The sequence below is a fragment of the Symsagittifera roscoffensis genome, chromosome 3, assembly GCF_963678635.1.
Source record: "Symsagittifera roscoffensis chromosome 3, txSymRosc1.1, whole genome shotgun sequence".
In the NCBI taxonomy this organism is placed as follows: Eukaryota; Metazoa; Xenacoelomorpha; order Acoela; family Convolutidae; genus Symsagittifera; species Symsagittifera roscoffensis.
This window is the reverse complement of record NC_087064.1, coordinates 48,857,588-48,871,189: the sequence shown is the minus strand read 5'-3', so window position 1 is coordinate 48,871,189 and position 13,602 is coordinate 48,857,588. Positions and strand designations below refer to the sequence as shown.

Sequence of the window (13,602 nt, the reverse complement as noted above, 5' to 3'; positions counted from 1 at the left end):
CGGCTAAATGCGTGATTTTACGCTGCAAAGTATGAAGAACAAATTTGTTCAGAATTGTCGATTTGTTCACCACGCCAAATTTCATTGCATTATGACAACGTTAATTAGACTTTTCAAAATTGAATGGGAAAGGGGGGGGAACTGGAAAAGAGCCGGCGCTTCCTCTCAAATTGTCGCCGAAGTTTTTCTGGACATACTTTTTAATCAGTTTATGACATATTGGTTTTTAGGGAATTGCAGCGACCAATAGCAAACTAGTGCTGCTCCTCCGCAACTCTCTCGAACTCTATTCCACCGACATCCTCCGAGTGTCTGGCAAGTTTTTCGGCAGCACTGAACTGGCAAATCCAGTGTCTCTGGCAGCATCTCACAGCCGAATATTCGTCTACGACCAGGACAGAGAACGCAGCCTGCACTACATAGCCATATTTGACAATCAGGGCAGATATGTTTCTAAGAAGTTTGTTGGGGAAGCGAGGTGTGATTTGAGCGCCACTGTTTCTGTCGTCAAGGTACGTACCATAACTCTAACAGGTGTATTTTTTTCTAGACGTGTGAAACTGAAATCACCAGATTGCCTCGCCTCCTTTTTGAGAAATTGGTTTTTCAAAAGCGTTCGTTAGATTCGCTCTTGTGCATTGAGGCTAGATAAGTACTTCTAGTGCTGATCCTCCGCATCTCTCTCGAACTGTATTCCACTGACATGCTCCGAGTGTCTGGCAAGTTACAAAAATCATGCTAATAATCTTCAAAAAATGTTCTATAAAACTCTTCAGTCGCGCACAGTGCAAAGTTATGACATACCAGTTTTGGGTAGCGATGGTCGCAACATACTCATTTTGAGACACACTGGTCACGAGATAAGTACCAGACTTCAGCTCTGGTTGTGTACTGCTTGATATTTTCGGCGGTTTTGTTTTTCTTGCTGGGAAGATCAGTTATTTTGATTTATATTTCATCCAAATCGAATCCATTGTCATAAAATTAAAATTCTGCTGAATATTCCAGCTAAAACAGATAAGAAGAAGAAGACCTCATCTGTTTATCAGCAAGTGGCAAGAGTAGGATCTTAAGTAAGCTAGAAAAGGCAGCAGTCCGGACCAACTGCCGGAAAAAAATTTATCTTGATTAATATGTTGGCTCAAGAAGACAACTGTTCAACAAACTTGTTCATTCGGATATGCTTTGTTACTTTCAGATTGCATTTGTTCACATGGTTACTTTTGACCACGAAGGTCAATTGTCTTGATTCGGACGAGGCCATTAAGATCAAACTATCATATAGTTATATCATTCAACATTCCCCCGCCCTCCTATCTCAATCCAACACAAAGTTAAATCATTTCAATTTTTTGTATACCAAGTAGCTTAAGGTACAGTCCTGCTCCTTTCTGTTCACTCTCCGACTGTTCAGAGAACACGCTGGCTGTTCGTTCGAAGATATATCGTCATACAGTTACTGTGGATCCAACTCCCGTACCATGAAACCAATAAGTGCATATTTTCTGGTCGCTTTTAGTGCATTTTTACTCTTGTAGTTGAGTTGTTTGAAATTGATGGATTATTTGTGATGCAATTTTTCCAAGCAAACTTCGACTTTCTAACATGATTTTTTTTCAGGAAAAGTTTGTTATATCAGATAAAAAAATTCGTTGTTTTGAGCTCGAAATTAAAAAAGTGTTCCAGCTGTGATCATTTATTGTAAAGTTATGGGCGTTTAGAAATTGCCGCTTTGTCCAACTTGGGATAATTAACGCGCGATATATTTTGTGCTATTAATCCAACCTAGAAACGAAACCATTCAAACTTGAAATCAAACGTTTTTTGAACATTTTGTCGACCTTTCTTTTAAGGTCGACCGAAATGATTCTCAGACGTCTCAGATCACGATAAAACAATAAAGACTGGCAAATCCCTTTGAGTTGTTCAAGTGGACCCTTTGTATAGTCGAGGGGTCAAATTCCTAAAAAAACGCTTCCCTTTTTATCCGCTGATGGTTTGAAAGACAGCTTAAAAAGCCAGTTTGGTCGAGTTAAAAAAAACTCGGTCGAACTAAACGAGTTCTATCTTTCTGCATTTCAATAAATCCTTGCCCCACTGTATTGATGAAATTTTTGATTCGCGCCTGCATGAAATGCTAAAAATTACAAAAAGTAGCAGGGGCGGATCTAGGTTTTTCTCGAGAGGGGTGAATTTTCAAAAGTTTTTTAAAAGTTTTTCGACCTTTTTTTAGGTCGATCAAATTGCTTTTCCGAATTCTCCCGAGCCTACCAAAATAGACCCTGTTTCGAACACTTTTTCTGCACCACAGCCAAAATTTTGAAGCCAAAGAGGCGGCCCCCCCTCAAAATTATTAATTATAGGCGCCGATATCTCAAAATAGTACAAATGGAGGACCCTTTGTTTCGGCAGGGGGTGGAATACCTGCTGAGGGGGGAGGAGGGGGGAAGGGGGTGAGGGAAGTAGGCGTCGGTCCTCCTCCTCCTAAATCCGCTCCTGAAAAGTAGTGATAAATATGACTAAAACTGTTTCGCAAAGAGAAGTAAATGTTATTGTAGATCATATGTTATTGAATGATAGCCAGAACCCATGATTTAGCAAATCAATTACAAAAACAAGGAGGAATTATGCTCTTCTTAGAGCCCCTACGGGTAGAAAAGGTCGCTTTGTATTCAAAACAACAGTTCTCTTAGCCCTTCGTTTTTCAAAATTTCGACCTTGAGAGAAATTCAACAACAAATGGTGATTTCCTGCTACTTTTGTTTTCATTTTTTAAGAGCTTTTCAATTTCTGCGCATGATGAAACCTGTAACCTTTTTTATTTTTTGCCTCTTATTTTCATTTATCTGCAATTTATCTTCCTAGACAAGTTTATTTCTTGAAATTGTCTTTTAATATGTGAGTGCTCTAAAGCAATACCAATCCGTCCTTCCAACACGAGCACTTTCCCCTGAAATTGCCAATCGTAATATAAGTTAAACGCTACTTTAGTGAAACTAATCACCAAAGATATGTACTGCTAGAATGATTAATTCCTAATTGTAGTTTTTAAGGCAATCTGCAACGTTTTTATACCAGTATATAGAGGGAAAAAGGGTACTCAATGTAGTTAATTTAAACTGCTTCTACAAGAAGCATAAAAAAATTTACTTTAAAACTAAAGGAAGGTTGAGTCAGTATTGGGCTGAGCTGAGTATCTCTGAGCTGAGAGAACTCTCTGATCCATTGCTAAATTACGAGCATGATTATATTCTACTACAGCAATTGTGAGTTAAGATGTAGGGTGTATAACTCATAGAGTAATTTCGGATAGGGTACACCGTCTGCTCGTCACGCTATCTTATTTTCGGCCGGATAGATTCGTGCAACTTCTTAGTCTAATACCGATCCTAATCTTACTCTTATATCTACTAGTCTCAGGGTGTTTAACTAGTCTCTGCTAGGCTCAATAGATCTAGAGTATACTGGCTTATTGCGACTGCTGAAGTTCTCTTGGAGAGGTAACTAATTTCTAAGTTAAATTCAAATCTCTCTGGTGCTGAAATTACAAGTAATTTCAGCACTTACAAATAAGTGGGTTGTTAGTTAGATGGAATATGATTGGTTAATATTAAATATTTTATAGTGATAAAATATCTAATTTATCCAATAATAAAATGTAGTTTAGATCAGGTTCCAATTGCGACTTTACCACATTTCCCCTGAAAAATTTTACCGACCCTCTAAGAGCTGTGGAAAATTTCATCAAAGAATAAGATCCGCTACTGAGAATCAGTAACAATAAAATGTAGGGTTAACTAATATCGTCCCTCTGCCCCCTTGAAAAAAAATTTGCGTACAGTATTCCACAGAAGCCATAGAAGACTGCCGAACAGCATTGGCAAAGCTAAGGTTGCATTTGATTGTAACCAATTTTTATACTTTTTCTACTTGTAAAAAATCAATTATGTCTAACTTATTCACACACTAAAATGGATAATATAGGGATTTTGTACAGTACATAAAGATGGATTATAATTAGTAAAAAATGGAATTTATCGTCTAGAAAACGCAATTTTTGCGGTAAAAAAATTTTAATATAGCCAGTATGAAATCTCGCAGAATCTGAATAAATTCGAGTATATTGTCTAAAGTTGGATTACATTGCTTAGAAAACGCTTTTTTGCCTTATAAACTCATAAAACCAAAATTTTAAGCCTCAAAAGCTTAATTTGTCGGTTTGAGTGAGTTTAGTCCAATTCAGGAGAGTTGCTTACCGCAAACAATAAGTTTCATGAGATCCCTCAAAGTTTTTGTAACCTAAAGGCTCCCGCGAAGAATAAAAAAAGTCACCCTACTTGGCGTATTTTCACAACAAAAATCGACAATTTTTTAAAAAGATCATAAGAAAAACCATTAGATTTGCTCCAAAATACTTGTTTGTTACTGATATTATTGTTCCGACTTTCGATACGAAAGTAACGGAATATTTGTGCTCGGGGTGGGTTTTTTTTATTCAGACAAATTTCGACTTTTTAACTAGCCATTTTTGACGGAATTTTTTAACATCATTCGAAAGCTATTGTTTTCCTGAGCTTAAATTTGAAAAGATATTGCACCTGTGATCATTTTTCGTAAAGTTATGAGGGTTTAAAGATTGCCATTTTGGCCAACTTGGGTCAATTAACGCGCGATATATTTCGCGCTATTAACGCGTAAGCGGAGAGTTAATCCGTCTTGGAAATTGTTCCAAATTGGTTGAAAGAAGATTATATGCCGTAATTGATTTGTTACAAGGAGCGAAATCTATCCTTTTGTTCTTTATATGGCATGTGGGGGGATGATTTTCATGAAAAGTTTCAAATTTTGAAAATTTTTTTCATTTTGTTTTATTTAATTTAATTTTTAATGTTATTACTGCTCCATAAACATTAAAAGGCAGTCGGAACATTCAGGGCCTCGCCCTGATACGAGCAGTCTTGTTTCTTTTCAATTTTTTTCAGATCAAAAACCAGCACTGAAATTAAATTGAAAAGCTTACGTTGAATGTATTTTTTTCGTGTTACTCATTCTTCTTGATAGGTAGGATAGGTGAAAAAATCAGGAAAAAATATGCATAAAAATCAGGGGTGGATTTAGGGGGGGTGAGGGGCGGACGATTCCTATCCCCCCTCAGGGATTCGACCCCCTGCCGATCCAAAGTGTCCCCCGTTTGTACTATTTTTAGATATCCATTTTTGGTGACGGACCTTAAAATTTTTCTAAGGGCGCCTTCAGCGCCAATATATACTATTTTTGAGGGGGGGGGGGGGGGTTGTTGGAGCGCGCGCCGAAAAAATGCGATTTTTTGGTCAAATTTTTCCAAAAAGTGCTTAAAAATGCCCTTTTCGGCCACTTTTTCAAAATTTTACTTGCGGCACAGAAAATTAGGCCACGACAGGGACTTTTTTAGTGCTTTGAGAGAGCGCGAGGCATCAATTCGGTCGACCTAAAAAAATTATTGAAAATCCGCCCATTTTTGAAAAGCTAAACGCGGTGCTAGCGATTGAAAAAATTTAGGGAGCAGGTACTAAATTCATGGTAGCAAGGGGAAACGTTCAAGCTTGGTATTGAGCTAAAAAGTAAAACAATGACAACACGGCAGCATATGTCAAAATCATGACGAAAAGTCAGAACTTACTACAATGTTTTATTTCAGCTTTTAAATAATTGGAATAAAAAAATAAGTGGAGCAAAAAAGATGAACTACAGTCACGAGACATGAAACTTTCCACTTTGGTTTTAAGAGCAATGAACTGAATGAGAATTTTCAAATCTCTGCCAATTTTTGCAATGAGAAATTCATGATGGAAACATAGACATATGACGGGTAAAACTGTTTTAAGAATGTAACTAAAAACGCAAAAATTTTGTTTTCAAGGTGCGTTTTGCCATGTAATAGAGGGAGTCAGAGATGTGCTATTAGTGCCAGAAAATCCCCCCAATCAGGCGAGCAGTTAAAATTTCGGACTTAAAAGTGTTCATTGGAAAGCTCGGAATCTAAGCTACGACCTCATAAAGGTTTGCTATCACATAAAAAAAGACAAAAAAAACAACTCCGCTTGCAAAACTAAAATAAGCACAGATTTTACGTTTTTCTAAAACATTGCTCATTACTCAGTCAAATTTTGGCACTAAGAACACCTCTCTAGCTTTCAAACTTCTAACAGTTAACTTCTAGATAAGTGAAAAAACTTAACTTATTTCATGGTCCCGTGACTAAATTACTTTGTCCCGTGACGCATTTCAGTCTTTCCTTGATAATTATAACAAGACTGCTCGTATATCAGGGCAAAACCCTGAATGTTCCGACTGCCCCTTATTTCATAACGAATAGTGTTTGGGAAAAGAAAACATGAAAACTTTTAAGTTTTTAACAATATAAAACAGTGAAATTTTGTGTCGTACAAAAATAATACGTTCCATCAGCTAGCCTCAATACAATTTGGAACGATTGTGTTGTGCGGGATAATTCGCCACGCATAAATAATTCGCTTTACTCTCTCAGCATTTTGATTGAATTCTCCAAAGCGTGCATAATTTAGTCCACAAAATGGCCATTTTGGCAATTTTCAAACCCCCAGAACTTTACAAAAACTAATTTGAAGTAAAAAATCTTTTTAAATTTGAACTTCGAAAGTTGATATCTTCAATGGGGTATAAAAAGATTTATTCCATCATTAGCTATGATTTCTAAGAATAGCTGTTGATTCCATTTCTCCCACTGAATCGGTGGTTCCGCTGAGGATTTTCGCCAGAACGGAAGGATTCTCAGTGGGTTTTTGGTAACTGCTGGCTGTGCCATGTTGTACCCACGGTTCGATACGTTGAGTAAGGTTGAGCAAAGATATAGAATTCTTGCTTGAAAAATTGGAAAATAAGAAGAGATAAATCAACTTAAATTCATTCTGTTAAAGTTAAGGTTGATGATCTGATCTCGAATGCATGTGAGTGACAAAAACTCATAATAAGTACGTGTAGCATCAACTGGTACATATTTGATTAAGTTTAACAAGTACGTATTTGTATTAGACTTCTATAGTTTAAGTATCTCTACCAACTGGTTATTTTAAGTATCATCTGATGATTATGTTACTATAACTATATATTGTCATTTTCTTGTTTTGGTGCATCTGTTTATTCCAATGGATATTCTTCTCTTATCCGTACGGATAACACACACCCTAAAAAGCCAGTTTGGTCGAAATAAAAATTTCGGTCGAACTAAACGAGTTCTATCTTCCTGCATCTCAAATAACCTTTGCCCTATTGTATTGAGGAAAGTTTTGATTTGCGCCTGCATGATATACTAAAATTACGAAAAGCAGCAGGGGCGGATCTGGAGTTTTCTCGAGGGGGGACGGACTTTCAAAAAAAATCGATTTGATTTTTTGAGCAATAAAAACACCAAAAACTTTTGTTACATCCACAGAATTCTACCGACAGACCAGACAAACCCAGACTAGTTCTAGTTAAAAACTGTCTATCTGATCAATTTCTGGTGAATAATTTTTGTTCTGAAAAAATCTCTTTTTACGATTTGATGATAAAATAACCTAACTTTTTTCTTTTTGATTTTTTTTTGAATCATCAATGTTTCACAGATGCCCAAGAGCTGTTTTAGCACCTTTGTACCTGTCCTTTTTTCACGACTCAACCCTTCTCTGTTTTACCTTTTCTGAGAAATGGTGCAAAAGTGGTGAGTTTCTGGATTTTCAAATTTCCCGGAAAAAATCTTAGCAGGTGTCAAAGCAATCTAACAGTTTCAAGAATTTTAGTTCTAAACGAATCGGCTCTTCCAACTTTTCCCTTGATTAGCTGGTACAAAATCAGAGTTTTTCCATGACTAAGTTATCGAGGCAGGAAAACAAAAGGAAACTTATTGAAAGTTGCTTTTAGCGTCCTTGTTTTCAGTGTTAATCACATGGCAAAGCTTAATAATAAGAGACCATACCATGGGCGTTCCGATAGTTCATTTGAAAGATCAAGCCGTTTCACCAGTGTAATAGTGTTTTTGCCCCATTCGCTAAGAGTTACTCAAAAGTTTTTTAATTGCTCTTCGCCGTAATCCAACCCGTACCGGCAATTTTTTGTGCAAGATCTGAAATTCTATATTTCTTTCCTAAATTGACTCTCAGATCTGAAATTCTTCATTTCAGATTTAATAAGAATTTGAAAATTTCAGCTCTGAAATAGAAAACTTCAGATCTGAAATAGCCTTGCATGGTCTGAAAACGGTAGAAGCTTGACAATTTCTTTATTAGTATTGGCATAGGTTATATGATTAAGCAACCATAAGCATAAATAAACGATGTTACCCCATAACTATCCATTAAAAACTATCAATAGAAGGAGCAATTTATATTGGAGTTGCAAACTTTTTCAGCGTGGTATCTTACATTGAAGCTCTTTCATCGGCGATACAGATTTCAAAAATTTGTTAAACAGTTTAGTGGAGCTTCAGAGGTCGCTTGAGGTATCGTTTGACTGTACATCAATTGCAGAATCAACAATTTTTAAAAGCTCGTTTTGGTTGAACTGATATTTCCGCATATTTAGAGCAACATTTCCGCGGCGACTTTATCTTCTGGCATTTCGGACTCACTAGCCAAAGCTGAAGCTCTAAGAGAAGTGTTAGCAATAGGCCGTTAGATTCAAAATGACACGCTACCCTGGTCGAGGTCCCAGACTCATGTCCAGACTTTGAGGGTTGCGCCGCATACGGATTTAGACCCAAATTGCATAGTCGCGCCGAGAGTTTGAGTCTGGAAAGTCTGAACATGAGTCGCGCCAGACTATAGTTACTGATATAGTCACTGGAAAACTTAGTGATTGGAGAGACAACCTTGAACTAGTGCTCAACCAAGCGCCTTTTAATTGTTACTTTTATTTTAAACGGCAGCTGCTGCCCGATATTTTAGTTTTAAATTTTCAAAGCAGTTGAAGCTCTGAAGTGCGAAAGGACAGACAACATATCGGCTGAAACGCCTCAACGGGGAAGCGATGAGGTAATCACAGAGTTACACTAACTTCTTAAGCTTATATCGCGACAAATGGACAAACATCCCCTAGACTATGTCATACCGCGGTGTATGAACGTGTTGGTTACTAAATCCAAAAGGATTGATGAACAAGATCTCTTGCGTAAGCGAGACAAAGCAACTGATTCATCAAACCATTTTTTGACGTCTGAGCTACTGCTCATAGAGATCACTGGCTTGGCGCCTGTACAAGGTCAATCGACCAAACAAATGGTTTACTCACATTGTGAGTTAAGTATAAATAAATGCATCAAAGTTTATCTATCCCTGCAGGATAACATTCCAACTAGGAGAAAAGATATAAGCAAAAAAGTTTTAATTTGAGTTTATAGTCCCAAGGGGACTCTCCTTGTATTCCATATTTCTTGTCCTTCTATTGGTTACGTCATTTCTGGTCTGTTGTGTGGCAATTTTCTTGTCATCTTCATTGTTGTTATCATTCTCCGTTCGTTTTTCTTGTTCCTCATTTGTCTCGTCGTCGTTTTCTTTTGCTTCTGTTTCGTCTTTTCCGCCTGTCTTTCCAATGAAAAATATTTCAGTCGTGTCTTTTTCCGAGCTATCCACTACAGATAAGGTCAATAATTTCCGTTTCTTCTTGATTTCTAGTTTTGTTTTTCGGACTGATTGCCTCGAGGAGTTTCATGCACGCCTGGTACTCTGGCGTTTTGTCCGAAAAGCCTATTTTCTGGATTAGCGATTTTAGGTTTGTCTTTGGAGGTGATTGTGTTCCTTCCGTGGGTGACTTGATATTGAATTGTTTTTTCTTTTTGGATCCTAGTTTCATTTCTTTGATCGCGTTTATTGGTATGGGGCTTCCAAATGCGTTGGCCAATGATGATTGGCGAGTTCGTACCGATTTTCTGGTTGGCTCGGTGAAAAGAGCTATTAGTGGTTTTTTCTTTTGGTTTAACCGTTTCGGCGACGGTGCCAAGATCTCCGACGTTGTCGACAATTTTTCTTCTTCATCCTCCATACTGTCGGAACTTTCCGTGGGGATGGCTTTGGACGTCCCAGTCTTCATTTTTTCTCCACTTGGAGGCTCATTCCTCTTGTTGGGTGTGTCACGCGGGTAGGTCGGCCGCCCGTTCGTTTCCCTGTAGGCTTGATTCGTCGCTTTGTTGGGCTGATCTATTGTCCTGCGGCCTACTCCTTCCTTGTGAGTCTTTTCGGGAAACCTGTTTCAGCGTCCTCTTTAAACATCGGATGCTGGGGTGCGTTGGGTTGCTCAATTTCTAAAAAAACGTAGGCAAGGTCCTATCTCCGTGCGGATTTGAATGCATCGTAATCACTTAACCGTGAAGTTCTGCAAGGCCTTTATATTAGAGGATTAGAAGACTCCGTTATTTCTTAGTAATCTGGGATGTTTCCCGAACGTTTGTTCCCACGCGGTGTGTGGCGTATAAGTTAAAATTGTTTTCGTCAATGGTTGTTTTTTGTTCGAAAGTCCAAGGGTTCTTACCTTGGTAGCTAATCGGATTGTTTTTCTTGCTACTTGCTCTATTCGTTTGTCTACTGGTTCCTGTACCCCCTTTTATCTTACGTTTAGCTTATCCTTAAATGTTCTTAAATGGCTCGTCTAGTTTTCGCCCCTGATGTTCATTGCTGATGATGTGGTGGAGATTTTTTCGCCAATTGGAGATTCGTGTGTAATGTTGTGCGTCGCTTGATTGACACTTCAATGTTAATTGTGCTTGATTTTCGCTGGTAGAGGCGTTTTTGTGAGGTTGTTTCGATCTAAACATGCGTGTTTTGCTTTTTCCCAGTTAAGGTTGTTGGGGGAGCTACTCGTTGCTAAGTTAGAGAGAGAGAGTTGTATTCGGTTTTCTACCCATGCGTGCTTCAAACGGTGAAGTTTTTGTTACTCCGTGGGGTGTGATACGTAATGTTTTTTTTTTAGTTTGGCTATGTTCGTGGCAAGTTTATTTGGTGTGTTTGTTTTATCTATTCTCATCACCCCTTGTCTCCGTTTTACCGTTTGGATCAATGTCTCTACCACCCCTATTGCTCTATGGTCGTCTACCGGTGCAAAAAATAATTTGATGTTATTTGAGTTACAAAACAGTTGAAAATACTTAGCCCTAAACGTTTCTTAGACTTCGCGGTACCCCATTAGACGTCGCGGTACCCCATTATCCGAAATATTTCTTTGCAAAAGTTTTTACGGCAATATCCGCCGTTGTGTTCGACACGACTTTTGCCCTGGGCTTTTTTGACCCTTTATCTTTTGCAACCTAGATGTATGCGCCTTTTTTAGTTCATCAGGGAGGGCCCGGCAAGATATAATTGTACTTCTTCATTAGGTTCGACTACCGGTTCCATTTGGAACGAAGTGTTGTTTTGCAATAGTTAGTTTGAGGTTTTTAACTTGGTCTGTGCAAGGTTTACATTAGTGCCTTTTGAACTATTGAACAATCGTGTGGAAACCACGCGTGCTGGCACAGATCCAACATGGCCGCCGATCCAGGATGGGTCAGGTGCAAACTGTCCAGTAATGTTTGTGTTGGGGTGACGCTTGTTTAGTCTATCAGCAAACAGTCTTCAGCCTATTTTGTATTTTGAATCAGTATTCTCCGTACGAAGTCTTTATGACCTCCCACTCTCGTTTCTTGACAAAGTGTGTGAAATTTCTGTCCTTCATGGTGGTGGCGGCAATGAATCGTACCCCGAGTACTTTTTGTAGTTTTCGTCGAAATAGCGGTGTGTCCTCTGACTCGCTATTCGCACTTTGGTCAATTGTTGAGTTGATTCCCTCTGTAATCAAGTGATGGCTGGTTTATAGTTGCAATTGATGCGTGTTCGTCATGGTGGGAGGTTCAAGGTTTGGAATGAGTTCTTCTTGACTGCATGGGGTCGGGCTCACGCGGCGTACATCGTACTCATAATTCTCGTGGATGGAAAATTTGGTTTGACTGGTGAATATCATCACAGTTTTCTCCGTCTGCGCTGCTTAGGTTGCCATTTTTGTTAGTGTTGCTAATGGTTGTGTATCGGTGACTGGTGTGATTTTGCTAAACACAATTTTCGGGAAGTTCGATTGCTTTTTGGGTTTCGATGATAAGAGCTCTCGTGCTTCTATAACTTCTACTGTTGTTAGGGGCGTGGTGACTGTTTTTTGTTACTTTGTGGCTGGTTTTCCCTTGTGACACCCTGGGTCGGACAATCTTCCCTCTCTGTCTGATGAGCCTAGCCATTTGATTTCTTTTCTGCCTCGCACCTCAAGCGTATTCACGTCGTACGGGAGGAGGACACCTTTGAATCCCTTCCAGTCCGCCTTTCGACTCATTTGCTCTTGTCTGTAGATAATATTGACAGAATGTTTAGAATTATTATTTAGGACTGAATTTTTTAACGACTGAATCTTAGCTGTCTGTAATTAGGGTGGTTTTAAGCAGAACTGATTTGATTTGGATGTTTGAGATTGACCGCTTCCGGAATTTGCAGAATAATCAAATTTCAATTGAGAGTTCGAAGTGCTCGTTAGCGATCTTTTATATTCCTCGCGCTTTTTGATCAGCCGATATGGTGCCTTGTTCTGATTGGCTAGATTTTTCAGTATGACGTTGTCAACCATTTTCGAGGTTGTTAATGATTAAATTAATTGATTCCACTAGAAATTCTAGTCGTACGCGCTAGGGGAAATTGCTAATCCAACTAGACATCTAGTCTACTAGCCCCATTTCATCTCCCGCCAGGTATTCAATGTCAAACTTAAATGAAATTAGCCGGTCAATCCATCGGGTTAACCTGCTCTGCCTAGGTTTTGCTCTTTCGCTTGCGCTTAGTGTGCTAGAAGCTTGATTGTCTGTGATGATGGAAAAAAAATTTCCATATAGGTAGTATTTAAAATTTTCGATGGCCCAAACGACCCCTGCTTAATTCTAATTCGATTACTGAATATATTTCTTTAGTGAATAAAGGGAACGTAAAACAAAAGCTATGGCCATCAAGCCTTCCGGAGAATTTTGCTTTATTGCCGCCCCTAAGCTTGACGTAGAGGAATTCCACGCCGGAATCTAGGTTCTTTCCAAAATGTTTTTTTTTTGTGTTTTTTTTCTGAAACTAGTTTTATAATGTTATTGAATGCTGTGTTGTGTTCAGGTTTCCAGTCAATTGGTTTGTGCTTTTCTGTTTTCTTAGAAATAGACGTAGAGCGGCGGCGGTTTGTGCTAAGTTAGGAATGTAACGTATTAGGTGATGTGAAGAACCCATGAAATTTTTTAATTGTTTAAAAGTTTTTGATGGTGATAAACTTCCAATAGCCTCTGTTTTTTTAGTGGTTTAGTTCCCTTACTGTTGATTTTGTACCCTAGTTATTCAATTTGTTGACATGCAAACTCACAGTTGTCATGGGATATTGTGAGGTTTTCTTCGTCTAATTTTGTCAGGACTGTTTGTAAATTTTTCTTCATGTAGCTCGAGTGATCCTTTCGTTATTATCCATATTCATCTAGATAAGCGGATCTCTTTGAGCGATTTGTGAGCTTTAAGTTATTTGTCATCTGGAGTTCGACCGAAAGGTCTGTGAGACCGTAAAATCCGGTTC

At 38.4% G+C, this 13,602-nt stretch overlaps 1 protein-coding gene across 1 annotated transcript in view; it reads left to right on the top strand.

Annotated features, from left to right (window-relative positions):
* The window catches only part of LOC134841475 (uncharacterized), a gene marked incomplete at its 3' end in the record, with an annotated part of 63,166 nt that overhangs the window by 17,240 nt on the left and 32,324 nt on the right, over positions 1-13,602 (top strand). The window contains 1 exon segment of the mRNA XM_063857485.1: positions 231-512. Coding sequence (XP_063713555.1) covers positions 231-512 — 282 coding nt within the window.